The 19,962-nt window shown below is 40.6% G+C and overlaps 1 protein-coding gene across 2 annotated transcripts in view; it reads right to left on the bottom strand.

Moving 5' to 3' along the window:
- Positions 1 to 3,178: 3,178 nt before the first annotated feature.
- The window catches only part of KLF3 (KLF transcription factor 3), a 33,736-nt gene continuing 16,952 nt past the window's right edge, over positions 3,179 to 19,962 (bottom strand). For both annotated transcript variants that reach the window (XM_012753911.3, XM_012753910.3), the window contains exons 3-6: positions 12,603 to 13,086; positions 11,806 to 11,956; positions 6,818 to 6,978; positions 3,179 to 4,829 (exon numbers count right to left, since the gene is read on the bottom strand). In XM_012753911.3, coding sequence (XP_012609365.1) covers positions 4,648 to 4,829; positions 6,818 to 6,978; positions 11,806 to 11,956; positions 12,603 to 13,086 — 978 coding nt within the window. In that variant the 3' untranslated portion in view covers positions 3,179 to 4,647. The remainder of the gene's footprint in view (positions 4,830 to 6,817; positions 6,979 to 11,805; positions 11,957 to 12,602; positions 13,087 to 19,962) is intronic.

Here is a 19,962-nt window from a genome sequence, read left to right as displayed (position 1 = left end):
TCTACATTTGTCACACCTTGGTCATTTACCTGGGCAGAATCCAGCTTGTAACAATTCCTCCTAGAGGGATGGTCTTATTTTGAACTCAGCAAGTGTCATGCCATCCATGAGAAATACAGTGGAAGGATTACAGCCAGTCAACTGGACTGATCCAAGCTGATGTTCCTTTAGGGTTCCTAAGTCACACACAATTGCTTTTTAGCTTGTCATCAACTACCTCAGTATGAAAGCAGTGACATTCCCTGGGGTGGGGGGCCTCCAAAGGTGACTGCAGACACCTGGCCTTCTGAGCTCCTGCCACTCTCCGACCTGTGAAGCTGAGTCAGGAGCTAAGTGCCAGCCAGATGTTATTTCACGTTTTGCTAAAATGAAGTCCAGGCTCAGGGAAGCTGCTGAGGTCTAACAAGTCAGTATCTTGGTTTCAATTAGGAGGGAGAGAGGTTATTACATTTTCCCTTAAACAAAAGAACTCTAAATGCTTATCAGAAAATACTTGTTCTTGTGATACTGAAGAGATTGCAGTGTCCATGGACATGGCAACTAAAGGCTTGAAATATATATATCCAGAATTATCTACTGCAATGCAGTAACTGTCCCATTCCTTGTTCCCTACTTCTCATGATATGAATCCTGTTATGTTATCCTAGTGAAAAATTTAAACTATTTACATATGTGTCTTTTCACACAAGGAACTGCAAATTCTTTTTGGAAACAGGAGGGGTAAACCACAATTAAGTAAAACTTTTAAGAATGTGCTAGGTATTATATTCTGTAGTTTTATGGTTTGAGCTTAGAAGACTCCTTGTTGGCTGTTATCAGAAAAACTAGGGACATAGCTTTAAGGCTGAGCTAATTACTTTAGTACATCTTCCGGTTAGATCTTTTTTCCCCTCCATTAATGATTACCCATCAAAGAGTGATTTACTTTGAAATTGCTAAGCAGGGGCTATTGCATTACTCATTTGAGATTTGTTCCTAGTGATCACTGCATATATAGTAATCACATGATCACACTCAATATTCTGATGGTTTTATTAACAAGTATATAATACATATATTGCATACTGTATATAGTATATGAGGACTGTACAGTACAAATTTATGTTCACAGTTTGACATGACAAAATGTCATTACTGAATTCCCATTGGACTACAGAGTAGAAACAGAAGGTACATTAAACATTCACATCTTTAGTAAGAAAGATTACCAAAATGTCTCAGTATTTGCAAGTATACTAATGCATGCTAAAAACCTTTACCCATTCAGTCTTATTAGCTTATAAAATATATTACACTTTATTAAAAATTTCTGCATAGTTTATACAAGTATTAAAGTACTGTAAATGTAATAATCCTGCTATACTTGCAGGTATGGTTTAAGAGATGCTAAGCAGAAAGATTATTTTGACCCCCTAACACTAAGTACACAACAGAAAAAAAAGTGCTAGTATTTGTAAAACGATATTGTAGCCCTCGTTTAATGCACGTAAAATGGCTTTGTAAATGTATTATTCAGGTGAATTTGCAATCACTTAGAAATTAACCTTGACCAAGAGAATAAAGACAACTCTGAGCAACTTCATGTATGACAGCAATTCCTTCAAGACAACTATGTATTTTCAAACCAAATTATTTTAAAACTTTAGATCTTTAAGATTGTCTTTAAAAGAATTTATCAGGAATGATGTGCAGATATATAGTATCAGCAATATAATCTTTCAAATTCCACATTAGTGCAATACTGATAGTGCAGATGGGTATTTAACAAAATATACATATACAGTTCCCCTGTAATTCTGCTCCAAGGCTCTTGAAACTTGTGTATTTAGCATCTCCTTAGTTGAACACAGCTATGCTGCTAACACATTCTCCAAACCAAATGATTTAGAATGTTAATGCCCATTTTATAATGTAGATTCACATGTTAAAACTCTAAAATATGATGGATTCGGATTTAATTCTGACTTCTCCAAGATGACATTTGGGGTACTAACTGAAGAAACTCTATAACAAACAAAATTTACATGACACCAACTTCATGTTTACATTTCATTTTCATCAATGTAAAATACTGCAATTAAAATCGCCATTGATGGCAACATGGCGCATCATTAAAACCACACAAGGGCATTTTATCTCATATTTGAGATCTTCCACAGTAACAGCTAAAAATGACTAAGAGACTAAATTTCCCCCAACTATCATAGTAAAATACAAATATATATATAAGAATTTGGTAATGGCCAACTGGTAATAAAAAAGTACATTGACCAGCATGGGAACAGAGAATGGCCTCTATGGGCTGTTTTTCCAGAGTTGAAATGGATCTTTGTTAACAAGTTGTTAATATAATCTAAGCAAGAGTCTTAGCAATGTGTAAGAGTCTTTGCAGGGTCTTGCTTGATCATTTGAACAACATGTAAATATGCCATAGCAAATGTATCAAATTTCATGAGAACTCTTAAAGCTTTCTATTAACTACACTCAGACTCAAAGCTGATTCAAAGATCAATTCTATCCTTTCTCATCCCCTTTCCCCCCTATATGGGTGGGAACACACATAAACTAGTTATTTCCACATAACAAAAAAGTTCCTTGCATTCCATCTTGATTCTGTGTGTTGTGGAAGAACCATTTCAAGAAATGAACACTTTGGCATGAATGTGATTAAGCATTTATAATACAGACAATATCTACTTTTCAAAGAGCCATTTTTACCCCTCAATTCATGTTTTAGTTGCAAAAAAGAAAAAAAAAAGCCCAATTAGGATGTTTTAATGTTCTAAATAAATTTTGCAGTGCTAAAAAAAAAAAAATCAAAACCAAGTGCCAAGATAACAAATTTCTCAACTACATTTCCTTTCAGTTGGTTCACAGGGCTGAGTGGGACCCTCCAGGTACAGTCCCTACAATTTTAATTGACGTAGCGCCATCACAGCTCCCCACAAAATTCACAGGCCTCTAGGACCACCCGTTCACTGATCATTTAAAAATGCTTAAACAATGTGTTCCTCCCAGTTAAGGTTGTGTTGGATCCTGAGTTGTGGCTGGGATGAATGTTCAGGATTCCATTCTTCTCTCTTCTCGATTCACTGAGGGATGAAGAAGGGGCACGTGGTTATACGTACCTACGTTTAACCACCGTTGCTCACTTTCTTCAAATTCAGGACCAATGACATTTCTATGCACGAACCATTTTTATTGGCATCGACTATGGTGCTCAAAAGCCTGCTTTTGAAAACTTGCTACAATAATGGTGCTATTTATCTTCAACATGAGTCATTATTTTCAGTTTGTTCTGATACTTGACAGTGATAGGTAATTGCCAGCTCTAACAGTAAACTTTGGGGAATTTTTGAGCTATAAATGTGAATCCCTGATCTGTGGCTTTCTGAATTTTTCAGAAATCCCCAAAATAAAGGTATGTGTGCTTCACAACTCATCTTATTTGTAAATAGTGTCACTCTGGGCTTAATTCAATGAATCTACCAAAGCATTAGCAGATGCTTCTTTATGATCTGTGTCAGGAACACAAATGACAGCCCATGTGGCGCCTCACAGCTCACACGGAAGAGCTTCTGTGTACGGCTATGGATTCACTTGATAGGGGAACACAAGCACCACTCAACACTTCCTGTTTACAAAAAAGCTGTATGCAGGTTTAGGTAAAAGAAAGACCATTCATACTCTTACCCAAAAGATTTTTTACTGTTACTAGGCAAATATTTTTGTGGAGTCCCTTCCATCCATGCTTGATATTCTCCTATTAAGGACGTTGTAGGAGTGGAGATCGTGGCAAGGATGACCCCGTCAGTATTGGCTTTATGCACGGTCCTGCACAGCCCCCGAGACTGAAGCTCTGGGAGTGCATGGCACCGCTAACCAAATGCTGAAATCTCACCAACCCAGCCCAGGAGGATAGGCCGGCTTCCTCCTTTGCCTCCCTGGCTCCCCAGCTCAATGGCCCCTGCTCCTACACCAGGCTATGAAAGCACAGGCTCCATCCCTTGAACTGGGACACATCACCCACCTACACCAAAAGCTCTGGCTCATCTCCAGTGATAGCAAAGAACTTGATTCAGATGAAGTGATAAATCCAGGTTGACAAGCAAGATTTGTGAAGGACGATGGAAAAATTGACTGTACTAGCTTGAAATCTTGCTGTACTTCTAGCTAACCGGTGAAAGAGAGAGACCACCTTTCTTTCTGCTGTCAAGAATAAAATGTGATCACAGGGCACAGAGGTATGAATGTCTCTGGCAAGGACTAGCAGGCTGGATACTGTATTTCTAATACATTTACTCTGACATTCTTTTGAGGAATACATGGAGAAACCGACAACTGGTTGTGTTAATTTACATGTTCCCTTGTTCTCGTTACATTAAACGTATCTATAAGAAGGGTTTGCTTAGCATCCCCGAAAAAAAAAAGTGTTCACATTCTTTAGGTCTGACCCGTGGTAAGGAGAGGGAGGATTAGAGAATATCCACTACTGACCATATGGAAGTTTTGAATGATATAAATTCAGAGATTCAGGCCAGCTGAATCAAAATTAAAACGTACATGTAAAAAATGTGTTAGACAATGGGAGGGAGGACAGAGAGCCAGGTGAGTGGGGAGTCGTGTTGAGGCTGGAGGTGGAGGCGTTCAGACTAGCATGTGGCGCTTCCTATGTAGGGCAAGGTGGTCAGAACGGGAGAAGCTGCGGTCACAGTCTGGACACTGGAAAGGTTTGATTCCAGTATGTTTTCGGAAATGTCTTGTTAGCTCATCAGACCGAGCAAACTTCCATGTGCATCCTTCCCACGTACACTTATAGGGCTTTTCTCCTGCAAAAACGAAGAAAATTGTTTAATTTTCCTATAAAGACAGTGAAGATTTCTAAGCAAATGCTTGAGAAATGCTATTTCCAAGATATGTTCATACATTTGTCTCTCAATAACACAGTGCCTTATAAACCACTACAGGACAAAAAAAATTATCTTAATGTTTATTTGACTCTCTGCCAAAAAAAGGTGGAGGAAGATTTTTAAGAGTTCTTAAAACATAAAGTTACTGAAATCCATTGAGGGACTACCACCAAATAATGACTTAATTAACACATGGTGACCTGCTTTGTACATCTCAAGTCTTAAACCTACTCGGTGCTTAATTACATGCAGTGCTATTCCTTTAATCCGAAGTCCAAATCCAAAGTTTGTGGGGCTCTGTAGTACTCTTCAATAGTGTCCTAAAAATATGAAGTCTCTTATCAACTGAACTATCCTGTTAGTTCAACATCCTGTTTTGTTTAGTCAGTTAACAATTATGCCAAGGTATACTGCTTTAATTCAAAAGTACTAAAAATACAGTAATTACTCCCCACCTGTCCAAAGCTTGGTTTTTGCAACTCCATCTAAAGACAATTTACAGATGAGGAATTTACCTTTATGGGGAAATGACAGGGAGAGCCAGTATGAAGGCCCCTACAAATAAAAAGGGTGTTATAGCAATCCTACATGCCTAAATTAGTAATGAGGGGTAATGAGTATCACGAATTATTTCCATTCAACATCCCTTGTTCTCTAGAAACCTCGCAGGGCTGCTATTCCTCAGCATTTCAATGAGATATTCAGAATTTGTATTATCTGTTTTGCTATACAGAATATACACATTTTCCCCACATCTGAATTGTCATTCAAACATCAATGTCTTTTTTACTGTAGGTCCCAAGTCGGTAGCATCCACCTCTTGGGTCCCATTAAAGCCCTAGGGTTGCTTTTATGAGTTGATTTGGCATTGCTGTTTTGGTGTTCCTTTTAACACAAGGCTGACACCTTCAGGTTTCTCTGGGACAACATTGCGTCAAAGCAAAACAACAGTGGAGTGTAGGCTGATTTTCTCTCAGCTTCCTCTGCCTCCCCCAGGATTCAGCTAAACTCCACTTCCACAATGCCAGACACTTTGCTTCCTTTTCCCTTCCAAGCCCCAGATTCCTCCCTTCATAAATATTCCAAGTAAGAATGACTTGCCAGACTCAGAAAAAGAATCTTATGTTCCGAGTTAGGGAAAACGTACAGAGGCAAGTTGCTGTCAAACTAAAATGTCACATCTAGGAGTCTGAAGTGAGATGAGCCTTACTGTACATTAATCACCGGTACTGACTGCAGCCAATCAGGCTGCTAGTAACATGTTTGTGTGATTTCCTTAAGATGTTTCATTACAGTGTTCAGAGGCAGTAAGAACAATTTCACATTTTCTTCATCTCTGTAACAATACTTGTATGATCTGGCTAATCACTCTATATTCAATACCAGGCAAGGTGGAAGATACCCTAAAACAAATACGGCAGACAATGACACGGAAGACAAAAATCACCCAAATTTCTTCACTTTCCTTTCCTTCAAGGATAATCTTCTATTTGGATCCCATTTCTATTAAACTGCTGCATGTATTCGTTCTGCATAAAGAATGGTTCTCTCAGGAATCTGCTAACGTACGTATGTTAAATGATAGCTCCTATGAAGGCCCGGCGTCAACAGTTAAAGCACTTTCTTCTCTGTTCCAGCAGCCAAGGTCCCACCCCGTTCTCATTCCCTCACTAGAAGGTGCAGAGCTGTGATTGTGAGGGACCTTGTTATGTGGATTGCTTTCAATCTATTCTAACTTACCAAAAACCTTCACTCTTTAAGACTAATAGAGATATCCATAGATGACTAGGATAACTTTCAAGATGCCTGAAAAAATCTTATTATAATAACCTTTGAAAGCCAGGACTTTCGCCTTTAGCATTCCATCCTAACACTTCTTAAGAAGAAAGACGAAGGGAGTCTAATACCTGTGTGTGTTCTTCGGTGTGCTTTCAAGTGGGAGCTTTTAGTGTACACTTTGTTGCATCCGTCATAGTCACATCTGTGTATCCTCCGCTTCCTCTGGGTATCCGGGGACTCCACAGGCAAAGGTCTCTTCCCAGGCTGCACTATGACTGAAGGATGATTCCTGCGAAAGGCAAGGTTAAATACAAAATGTGGAGAAGGCTCTTCCCTTTCTTCAGTCTACTAAAAGCATTAATAATACTGGGCAAACAAAAAAACAAACAAAACACCCAACAAAATAAACAAAAAGAAATTAGCTGATCAACCCAAGAAGCACTGCTATATTCATTTGACAAACATTTAGTGAGCACCTACCATGAGCCAGGCACTGTGCTTGGCACCGGGACACAAAGATGAATAAAAACAGGGTTCCTGCCCTCGAGGAGCTCACACTCTAGGGGAGACAGACATGGAGGTAAGTAAGGACAGTGAGAAGGGTTAGCTGCTATGCTAGAGGGTGGTGCCAAGTGTGAGGGAGGCTCTCTCCCTCTATAAACATTTGCCTGTCTGGCGTTTCGTGGCACTGGGCAATGCTGAACACTGTATCTTTTCACAGGTTCTCCATTTCATCATTGTTCTTTAGGGGAATTGAGAAAGGTCAAATTCCTGAGTCTCAGGCAACCACACTGTAAGATGGACCTATATTTTATCCTTGATGTAAGTGGCATGTAGTTGGAATAATAGAGACCGCCAATTCACATTTAATTTTTAAATGCTGGCTCTTCAAAAAAAAAAAAAAAAACAAAAAAAAAACCCAAACCTTCCCTGTCACTATTAATTAATCCACTATTAATTAATCCTGCACGAGGGAGAACTTGAGTGCTAGCAGCCACGCAGGACACTGGTCCCCCACGGGACACCGGACATTCTCCTCCCTTGATTTCTCCCACAGGGGATCTGAAGTCAAATCTTGTTAAATATCATTACTATGAGTTTTCTCTTCTCCAGAAAGAAAGGTGCAGGGAGAAAACGTAGATGGCAAAGGGCTGGGGAAAGTCTGAAAAGCTGTTTCTGGCTTCCCCTCTGATTAATACAAGTATTTAAAGCGTTCTCATCTGCTCACTCACTTTTCCTAAAGACTAATCACCGGATACAGTTGCAGTTGGGCTGCAACTGTAATGAAAGACTTCTCTTTCAAATTTGAATCTATAGCTCCTAAAAAGTTCCAAATAATACATGAATGTTTTGTATAGCTGTGTATGAGGAGAAAAAAGATTGGTGAAAAGGAAAAAAGGAATTTCATGAGAGTAAACACTTCAGTGTGTAAGGCTAAAAAAATGATAATAAAATCAAAGGAGAGTCGCTGAAATGAAATTTGCATTTTTGTCTTGGTAAAAGCTTGAATACACATCCCTTGTCAATAACTTTTTCAGGCACGCTAAGGAGAGTGATGAGAAATAGAATAAAAGGTGTGTTTATTTTAAGTGACCTTAATTCTCACGTTTTATTATAAGCAAAGAAAAGCTGTCAGTTTGAGTATCATTTTACTTTCCTACCCTGATTTCTGGAAGAGGGGTATAGATGGATAACACAGCCAAGTTTAGACACATGAACAAGTGAACACAAAATAGTGAGGACAGCAGAAAAAAGAACATGGATTTCAATTATATTTATGTGCAAACAAATAGAGAAAACAGAAGTGAGAGGTTTATGGACTGTTTTTATAAGGCTGAATTATTCACTTAAAATTCTTCAATAAAAAGAATAAAGCTACCAGTTTAACTTTCTAGTTTAACGCCATCTAATGAAAATGTTTCCTTTTCATTAAGAGAACATCCAGGAAATAAAATGCTGGGCAAGACGTTTAATGATTAAGTAGCTACTCTCCTACATCTCTGGGATATTTAGTGAGGATCTGTCTCAGACCACTTGAGAAATCCCTCCCAATTATTGGATTTTGTGGATTGGGAATCTAATGGTTTCTGTGTCGCAATTATAATTGCTTTTTCCAGGTGTTTATGTCATATATAAAGGTATGCTGAAAGGCTGTGGGCTCCAACTTTGAATCCCAGCTCTGGCACTGACAGCCTCTGATCCTGGGAAAAGACCTTATTCTCTGTGTCTCAGCATCTTTTCTATAAAATGGGGATGATGACAATAATGAGTAATGTGCACAGTGCACTTTAGAACAACGTCTATAAATTTACTAAATAGGAGCTGTGAATATTTTAAAGTTCAGAAATGCTTCACCCATCTGGAACTTTGAACTCTCCAGTTTAACTTCATGAGGAGTTTCTGGGGATGTCCCCAGACCAGGAAATGGCCCAAGTTATTGCGTGCCCTGAAAGCAGTGGCACTGCGAGTGTGGTTAGCAGCTCATCTCCGCAGTGCCCAATGGTTCAGGCTGAGGCTGGGGAAGGGTCCTTGGTTCTCACAACACTTTTTGGTCTCCTCACCCCTCATTTTTAAAAAGATTGTTTGGGATCATTATAATCAAGAAGTTAGAACAGCTTTTAAATATCTGATACCTGGTCACTGTTTTGAGTTAAGCTACAATTCATACACAACTAAATAGGGAAATCTGATCCCCAAACTTTTTGTTCTAAATACATTTCACATGTAAATATATAACCCATTTTTAGAATTCAATATACCTTTGTGCCCTTAAAAATAATTCTACAGCTACAACACTATGATCAAGCAAATGGATTTCAAAGCTGCACCTTACAAGTCTGCCTCTGGAAAGGAAGGGTTTCCTAGGGCAAATGTTACCGGGGCTGCCGCATCTCAGTGGTCCGAGGAGCCCACTTTCAAGCGATTCTTTACTGGCTAGCTGGTTTCCTATGGGGCTGCTACTGGGCACATGCCAAGACATTGTTTAATCACGTCTGTGAGAGAACTAAAAAGTACGTGTCCCAGTTGTGGCTAATCCAATTTTTTTTCTTTTTGAGGAACAAAATACATTCTTAGGTCAGCACAAAAATAAGCATATTACTCATTAATCATTAAAAACTACTGGAGCTTAAGATCATCAAAAGAACATTGCTTAAAACAGGAAAGAAAAAAGAATTTCCTTTTTAGCAGAATTCAGAGCATAGTATACTGCCTTCAAATCTTCTATAGACACACAGTGGTCACTGGGAAAAAAATCACCTTCTGTAATGTTTTACACTGTAATTCACATTCACCTAGATGCTGGAACGACCCTTTCCCAGTCCATGGATCCCTCCCTATGTAGGCACTTGGGTTTATTTAGTTTTATAGCATCTTTTTAATCGCCTGAGGGGGAACAACGACAAGTACATGGCATGTTGCTAGTTACCTTGCCAGCAATGCCCCTTAAAAAAAAAAAAGGCCATTCTGCCTGTAAATTGTGCCCATTTTGTTTTGTCACTTTGTTTTCTTTCACCTGAGAGCACGAGCACACAGCTGGCGAAGTACGGCGCGATGGCAAGAAAGCCCTAATCCACAGCAGCTCCGGCAGACCCTTCAGCGGCGACAGGGCGGCCACAGGCGAGCTGCCTAATGTCTTGGTGGCCATCTGCTGACTCCCACACGTTGTTGTGAAGGAATAAAATAATTCCTTTGAAAACACTTGGAAAAGTTTTTCTTTCTTTCTTTTTTTTTTGTGAGGGAGGAGGGCACCATGCAAGTGTGAACAGCGACAACGCGCACTGCCCGACTCTCCCTCCCTCGCCACCACTGCTGGCTCAGAGCAGCCGCCCGCGGCCGGGCAGCACATGACAATGGGGACACGACACGATTCGGCACAGCGGACAGTTAATCCCTGAACTGCTATGAAGGCACCTACCCACGCTGAATGTGGATACAACTAGGATGTATTTGAAATGGTCAGAAAATAGCTGTTCTAAACCCAGAGGATTCACGTCCTGCTGCAGAGGTGATCGTGTGAGGCAGAGGGGTGAGAAGACACAGAAGAAAGGCGGGTGGAACGTTTATTCAAACTGGAGAAAAGGTGACGTGGGAGGACCATGGAAGGGGCCCGGCACAGACAGCGACTGCTGCCTTTGTACGAGGAGGCACCAGCCAGCCCAATGCTGAAGCACCATAACCCAGGACAATTATGACAAAAACTATAATAAATAATGAAAAAAGAGAGGAGAGGAAATGGGAGTGTGAGATTAAGGGCGTAGTCCAAGGTCATACACATGGTGGAGAGCAGCACTGTATCCTTATTGGATCCAAAGGCCATCTCAGAAACTACAACCCAGCGTGATCGCTGGTAGATGTCAAGGCTATCCACAGTGGCAGTTCCCATGAATGACATTTAACCTGCGTGTGGCACCAACACATCACAGCACGTTAGACCTCAAACAAACCACTGTTCGCGTGCTTGGATGCTGCCCAAGACAGCGCAGAGACTGAGCTCTCTGTGGGCAGATGTGATTCAAAAGACCAGAGAACAGAGTTCTTTCAAAGCTGAGCTTCTCTGAGCCACACGGACAGCTTTCTGTTGCCACCACTGTTTACAGGACTTGTTTGCGAGTGTCTCTCTTAGGCTTGAAGTTGGCCTAAAGTTTCTGATTAAAGACATTCTCCATAATAGAAACAATGTACTGGATTAGAAGTGACAATCGAGAGGACTGTGTGTGTCCACATGAAAACTTTTCATGATCCAAGGTTAAGCAGAATATCTGCAGCACCAAATTCAATCTATGCAAGGGTTCTGATTATGGGAAAACTACTCATACATAACCTAGAAGGATAAAAAAATAAACATGATTTATGTGGAAAGGTACAAAATCATGGATGACTAATTCACTGAAAATGTGACATAATGTGTCATAATGTTGTCAGTAACAGAGAACACACTGTTTTTGGAAAGACTCTCCCATCTTGACTAGTGGTACGGGGTCACTGCCCAGTGGCTGCCACATTCAAGGCATTCATGCCCAAACACCACATCACACATTTGAAATCTTGTGCTGCCATTCCTGATCCCGATATGCATGTGACTAAGCAAATGCCGAGCAGACCTAAATATACTTACTCTTGCAACAATGCTTGCGGGGGTGACACTGAGTTCATTAAAGGGGGTGACATTTCTTCAGGATAATAATCTGTCCTCTGTGGTTCGATCCCAGGTTCTATTTTAATTTTTTTCTGTAATATAGGCTTCTCATAGGATTCAATTACAGGTACTAAAAAATAAAAATAGAAAAGTCACTCTGTGTACAATTTGCCAATTTCAACTTTTAAGTTCATGTGTAGCTCCTGTCTATAACACTGGTGTGTGCGACTTACTGCCTTTGCCATTACAGCAGGAATGAATCTGTGGGGGATTCTTGTTTCTCCTGACCATTATTTTGCCAACAAGCAGCAAACAAGGACCTAGACTTCTAAGACACAGACCCCAAAATGGTTCTTCCTTACGATTTTTGGTTCTCTCTTTTCAATCCCTTAGTCTTCTGTCTATGACCAACTGGTAAACAAGGTGGTTTTGGACAGCCATTCGTTATCACCATGATCAAAAAGTATTTATTAAATGCCTTTTGTACTGAGAAAACTATGTCAGTATCCAATAAAGCAATATAAAAATTCAAGATTCATTCCATCCCCAAGTTGACAATCATATGGTGAAAGTAATCAATCATCTTCTATTAAAATAGCCTGATTTGGGGGAGCTCTTCCAAAATCAACACTTCAAAAAAAAATGGAAATGCCGTAGGCGGTCGAGGAATCCTTTGAAGAGTTCAACAGCTCCTGCCCTTCGTGTCTGGCCCAGACTGCCTGGAGGAGACCGGTCTACTGGGCGGGCCAGCGGCCCAGAGCAGTGGCGGCACGTACCTTGCATGCTACTGTTTGAGTTTTCCATCTCCTCTGACAAGGAGACCATGAGAGGCTGCTGGAGGTGGCTCGTGTACATGAAGGGGACGGGCTGCACCACCACGGGCTGGATGACGGGCAGGATGCCCGGGCTCCGGATCCCATGCCGGGAGAGGGCGGCCGCCATCACGGGCGGCATGGACAGCGGCACGCCGAAGGGCTGCACGCCCGGAGAAGGGGGCGAGTACTTTCTCATCGGCGGGCTGGCAGAAGGCACGCTCAGGCCGGGCGAGGCTCTCCGGTGTGAGGACGGGAACTTCAGTGAGGACGGAGAGTCACCGGCCGCGGGTGGGGAACTCCGCTTGTTCACTGTGAGGTCCACCGGCTCCATCTGGATTCCGGGCAGGCCTTCCGGGGTCTGAAAGAACTTATCGGGTAACGGTGTAGAGTAAATGACCCCGTACTTGTTGGGCTTCATTGATTCCATGTAATTAGATGGGTAGGACTGCCGGAGAGGGAAAAAAGAAAGAAATGTAAACAGATAAGCAAGCGCATTTGCTTGAAACATGAATTAAGACAAAAAGATGGAACAAGGCACTTGTAATTACATGGGCTTTAAAAAGCAGTTTAAATTTAGATGCATACTTGACCTTAGTGGTCACGATGTCACTAGGAAGACCTGAAATGTAATTCTAAGTGATTCCCACGTCACATGTTAAGGCTGGTAACTGGCAAAATTCTACAAAGGCTACAACACAGGCTCGTGGGCCTTTTTCCTGAGGGATCGGAGTAGTTCACCAAGAACTCCAAGTTGAGCCAAACCAACCTGCTGCTTTTCGGATGCGGCACTTGGCTGGCAAGAAATGCTCTCTACCTTTAGTGTGTTTAACCTCAGCAGGACTCGTGAATGATAAATAAAAAGGGGTTGTGTGACAGCACCTTGCCCTGGGCTATAGCAACCAGACGGCCCATGCCTAGGGCGGCCAACACGGACTGTCCTGGTTCTGTGTCCAGCCCACATTCCAGCTAGCTCCTCAGTCGCAGGAGCACCGGTCGCCTTTGTACCGAAGGCCACCCTCACTAGGGCCACCGTGTCCACCTCCCTGACTTGTCCATTGGTCTTATTCATAATCTGAATGAAGCTGCAGATGAGCCGATTTCCAAATTCGTGACGACACAGAATTGTAAGACACAACCAGCGTGATATGACGCACATGAGGAGACGTGGTGCTTGAAGCCACTCACACAAGCAGAGCCCGTCTTCACCGCCCTGTGCCCTGTGTCTCACTCAGCAAATGACACCAGAGGGCGGCCTAACGAGATGCTGGGGAGGCTGCCGGTCTGTCTCATCCCAAGCTAAGACCTGTTCCACAAGTGACCTAATTTATCTTCTAATACCTTCCTCTCTTGTCTTATCAGCATAACCTGACTTTCATCTACCAGCTTTAAATACAAATAAAATCATTTCACACTATCCTAGACAATGGAATTCACCTAAATTACTTCTATTCCTTAACTAAAATTTTGTGTGTTAATTTTCTTTTTTGTAGAAGCATGATTAACTTTAAAAAATTAAACTCAACACAAGCCATTTTCTATATTCATAGGCATTTTAGGGGAACAAATTTTTAGTGATAACATGTCATGCTTACTTGCAGAAAATTATTTGTACCTGAATGTTTTACTGTGACAGTGATAAGTAACATGCTGCGTCTTTCTTCCAGCTCTAAAAACCAATGCATTTATGATTGGGAGGCAGTAACAGCTTGGGATACAACCAGCACTGTTAATTTCTGAGCCTCCCTGGCTCCTCCAGTGCCCACTACTGTGACTATAAACAATTGTGGGGTAGCAGTGGTCTTGACTGGGATTACTACTGACATCATACCCTTTCCTCTCTGGGCCTAGACTGGGTGAATCTATCTGGTTATGCATCAGAATCACCTGTGCTGTCCGTAAAATCCCAGGTGCCTGGTGCTCCTCCAGCTGTGCTGAGCACGGAGTGTCAGGACACAGGCCCAGGCAGTCAGACTCGTATTACATAACTCAATCTGCTTTTGATGTAAGTTTCTCATTGTTAGGATTGTGTGTTTTGCTTTCTTCTGTCCTTTCTTTCTTTCTCCAGATTGTTATAATCTGTATAACCTCCTAGAACAGGGATTCCAGCATTACTGCCTACCTCTCTCTGGGGGTACAAAGGTGGGGTACCGAAAGAACATGCATTACTTTAAAATATTTGTGTGTTTATTTGAACATGTTAAAAACCCTGATACATATTTTTTCATAGTAGTAATATAAAGTTCCTCTTTAAAACAAATTTATTATGTTAAAAAAGCAATTCCATAAAAGGTGGCAAGAAAGTAAACAATGAGAGGTCTGGTGATGTGAGCATGCAGCAACCTTGTTAGGTGGTACTGCAGACCCACCTTCCCGGAGGCTGTGAGGTGATGAGATAACCTATGTGAGGAGCTGAACATAACGCCTGACAACCAAGTTGGACTAGGAGCCCCTTCGTATCCAAGAGATGCTCACTGCTGTGGGCTTTGCTGCTCCCAACCAGGATTTCTTGGACTTTACTGTGCACGTGCATTCATCTGGGGATCTTACTAAATAAAAGGCAGACTTTGTGCGACTGGAGAGTGGCCCAAAGTGCTACAGACCACCTATTTGAACAGCAAGGCTCTAAATGAGAGGCATAAAATAAACATGCTAAAGGTCAACTTAAAGGGAGGAAAAAGCATGTTCACTACTAATACTGCTTAAAAACAAGGACTTGAAGGATACAAAATCAGGAAATACAAAGTATATATAAAAACACCTTTAACTTCTGTATCAAGGATCAAATGAAGACCACCATTTCTATCTTTCTTTGGAGCCAGGCTCACACAAGGTGCAATGTCCAAAACATACAGCAACATTAATATTAAATATTAAGTAGATTTAAATTTAAATATTAAAATCAGCATCATTAAAAGCAGCAAAAGGTTCATTAACAAAAAATATTATAAATTATATACAATGAGAGTTTCAGGAAATAATCAAATAAAAGGGGAGAAAGATTTCTCCTAGTTCTAAAGTCTAACATGCTTTATAGTTCTGGTACTAGAACACAACTTCAGGAGATGGGAGGCAGCATTGTTTCTACTCAACTAAAATGTAGCTTCTTCTTTATTTCAGCCCCATTCTTCCAAGACCTCCCTATGGCCTAGATTTTAATGCCAATAGCTATTACCAGCTAAATGGGGAGCAAAATGAGGACACACTTTTATTGCTGTCATTGCTGGATTTTTCTATCCATGGGGTGAGTTTAAGGAAAGCAGGAATTTAGAACCTGAGTGATTGGCAAATTTAATAATATTCTCAGGTTTCTCAAGCCTAAAGAGAAAGTGACACAGAAATATTAGTTTGCTCTCAAATGAATGTCAATGTCCTCTACATTAGGGAATGTATTTATTGTAAGGTTCAAGGCTAAAGGTGGGGAGACACATTTTAGACACAGACACCCCACTCTATAATAAACTATTTCTAGTTCATTTGTCTCACAAAAGGATAAAGAAATGCATTCCTTCAAACCAGCTAACTGGCAAATTTAATAGCTGTGCTTACCAGAATCTTCTATAAGACAGATTTACTTTATGTGGGTGGCGCACATGAGCTATTGCAACCAGCGTGCTGCAAAAATCTGGTTCTCCACACAGTAAAGACTGACACAGGGTTTGATCAGGGTTTGTGCCTTGGGTGGGTACATTCTGGAAACAGTCACATCCCCTCTATTTCAGGCCATTCCTAGCTTCTAACAAAAGCAGTGCAAGTACTGTGATTCCCCGAAAATAAGACCTACCCATAAAATAAGCCCTAGCAGGATTTCTAAGCATGTGCGCAATAGAAGGCCCACTCTGAAAATAAGCCGTAGTGATGGGCGTGGCTACGCAGTGCACCTGCACAGCCCATGCATTTAGTCGCGGAGCGGTAAAGAAGAGAAGTAGCCCTTCTCATCTGCCCCATGAGAGCTCTATGGCTCGACATGAGAGATTGGGGCCAGTGGTTCTAAAGGAAATAGAGTTGCAAGACATTCAGGATGGAATTCGGTGTTTGGAGAGTGATGATGATGTTCCAGAAGACGACGACTTAACTATATTTGAATAAATGTAGATTGCTGTACCATACTTGAAAATAAGCCCTCGGGTGTCTTCTTGAAGAAAAATAAATATAAGACCCTGTCTTAGTTTCAGGGAAACACAGCAAGCAAAGCTGTAACCACCTGAAACCCAAATCGGAGGCAAGCAGTGATGATGCAGAAAATGCGCCTCTGGCCACGGACGGGCATCCAATGCCCCCTGTGCACACTGCCGACTCCAGGAAATCTGGCACCCTGAACGGAGCAGCAAGACCAGACACACACAGGGCTGCCCCTCCCTCCTTACCTCCCACTAGGGATGGTAAAGGGTTTACTTTTCAAAATGATGTGCTATTAAGAAAAGTTCTTTCCTTCTGTTATAACAAGGATTCCAACGTTCACACCTCCACACAGTGTGGACTTACTTGCTGACTGCTGCTTTGCTTCTCCAGAAACGTGAGGCATGGGCTTGGCACAGAGGCTCAATAAATACTTGATGAATGCATAAAGTGAACTAACATGCTCTCGCAGCATGTCTGTGCTCATGAGGGCTGAGGATAATTCCAATTTTTTTGAATTGCAAAAAAAAAAAAAAAAGACTGCAATTGTGATGGAGAGAAAGACGCAGGGTCTGGAAAATTTCCCAAACCTCTAAATAAATTTTTTATGCTAAAGTGAGAGTTTCAATAGTTTCTTATTTTATTAGGAATAGTTTACTAAGTGGATGGTGTGACTGAAGGGCACGTGGATGAAGTCTCTACTTCACACTCACTAACATGAAAAAAGTGCGCGTCCGTGACAGGGCAAGGCAAAAGAGTCTTCATCCAAGGGTGGAGTTCCAGCACAGACAGGCGTGGTGCATTTATAAACACACACTCTGGAAACAGCAAATGGCACGCTCCTCTACGCAAACAAAAGTAGAAAGCTCTCTTTCTACCAGGCTCAGAAAAGTCATGAAAAGTTACTGTTAGAATGGAGCCAATTACTGATTTTAAGTTCTTCTCTAACCTGTAGTCTGTTAGATGACAATTTTCATTAGAAACAGAAAAAAAAGGGAATATAATCTTTCTATAGGAATAAAAAAATAAATATTTAAAAAATTTTGTGGTTTTTTTTTAAATAATTCTTTTTCAACTCTTGAATTAATTCCTTTAATTTTCAACCTTTTTGGAAATAGTCAAAACAACTTCTTTTCATGTGCATTTTATATACATGTTATTTCATATTTGACAAAATTTGAAAAAGAGGCTCAGGGAGGTGCTGGTGATTTTGCCAACACTGTGTGGAGAGTGAGCAACAGAGATTCAAGGCATAGACCCAGGGGAGGGTCTTCTCTGCTCCGCATTCTTGCAAATTTTAACCAAGTGCAGCTTTAGCAGAGACAAGTATGAAGGGCTTATATTTTGGTAAGAGAGAAACGGCATATCCTCACTTTCTCTAAGCTATAGCAAAACACCAAACAAGCATTGTTTTTGCTGTGCTATCTTTTTAAAAGTGGGGTGAGGGATTAATTACCATAAAATATTTTTATTCATTTGTAGAATTAAAATTTTTTTCAAATGCCTTATAATGCTTTAATGTTTACAACATTTACCTGAATAACCAAAGACTTTGACTTTCAGATCAAAGCCCGAATTAAAAATAAAAATGATGGGCATGGTGGCTTGAGCCTGTAATCCCAGCTACTTGGGAGACTGAGTTGGGAGGATCACTTGAGGCCAGGAGTTTGAGAACACCCTGGCAACATAGCAAGACCCCGTCTCCACCAAAAATAATAATAATAATAATGAAAAAAAGGAATAATAAATTAGGTTCAATACACTTTATGAAGGTAGAAAAGATGAAATTTGAAGATTAAGAATGGAAACAAAAGGTTTTTATTTAATGTTTTTAAGTAAAATAATTTTATAACACCCTATTCTTCAAATGTTAACTGAAGTTCTATTAACCAAGCTTTCACAAATTAAAATTTAAAAAAACCTTCATTGTAAGGACCAATGGTAACTTTTGGTGAAACTAATTAAATTTTGTAAGCGTCAGTTGAAGTTGAAAACTAGTGCATGGAGAAAAAGATCATTAATTGCAAAAATACTTCTACATATTTTAACTTTATGTATTAATACAAGTTACAACATTACAAGTTTAACAGTTACTTCCAATTCATTTTATTTCCCATTTTCTTAGTTAAGTGCATTTCCTTGCACTTAATTATATCATTCCAACTTAGCAATCTGGATCTTCATTTTAGCTTTAAATTAGGCTCTCAAGCCATATTTTCATGCTTGATTGGAAGCATTAGAAGTATACTGAATAGTAAAACGCATCATTGATGGTTCTGCATCATTTATAAAATTAATCATATTCTCTAATATTAAAAACCTATTCATATTCCAAAGATATAATTAATGGGAAAATTGTGTACCTTCATTTTCCTCTAACATCATCATGCAATAGTTGGAGGGTGCTGATGAATATGACAGCACTGAGTAACAGTAAAAGTAGCTTAATTTTTTTGACTAACAAAATTCTGAATGCTCAGTTATTATATTCAGCTACTTGGTTATCCAGTTATCATACTGGAATGTAAATGTTATTTCCTTATAGCCTCTCTGATTTAACTTTTCATTACAGATACTGGTAAACACTTCACTGGCTTAATAATATCCATGGCAACTCAGTTCCAAGGGCCTCGGAGTGAACCCCTGAGTCTTATCTAAACATTTTTGGCAGGAACCTCCACAGCCAATGTATCAGCATGATCTAATTTTGCAAGCGTGCCATTACCACCTTCAGAGACACAACTCAGGCCAACTTTTTCCCATTGTGAATATTTTCCAAGCCCATGGAAGAAAAGAGCAAGGCAGAGTGGGAGCCCTGCCTTGTTATTCAATACTCAACAAACCAGAGCCCCTCAAGTCTAAACCGCTCTCTGCTCTGAAATCAGAAACTTCCTTTGTCACCAGGTCTCATCTCCATGGCACTAGTGTGGCACCTATATAAACACCTGGAAAAGCATCTAGTGGCCTGGCTTACAAGAGGAGTTAGCTTAGCACTGAAGTGTTGGAAAGGACAATGAATATCATCCCCACCTCGCTAGACTCTTGCAAGGGAAACGAGACTGCACCCTCACCGCCAAGCCCTTTCCCTTGCGGCCTCAGTCCTCTCGTAGAGCCACAGCTTCACGTGCCTACCGTCAACGGTTGTTAAGCAAATCATCTAATTCTTAATATGTTTTCACACATAGAAGGGCTTAAGAGTTTTTGT

The sequence above is a fragment of the Microcebus murinus genome, chromosome 3 (assembly GCF_040939455.1).
Source record: "Microcebus murinus isolate Inina chromosome 3, M.murinus_Inina_mat1.0, whole genome shotgun sequence".
Lineage (NCBI taxonomy): Eukaryota > Metazoa > Chordata > Mammalia > Primates > Cheirogaleidae > Microcebus > Microcebus murinus.
This window is presented reverse-complemented; position numbering and strand designations above follow the sequence as displayed.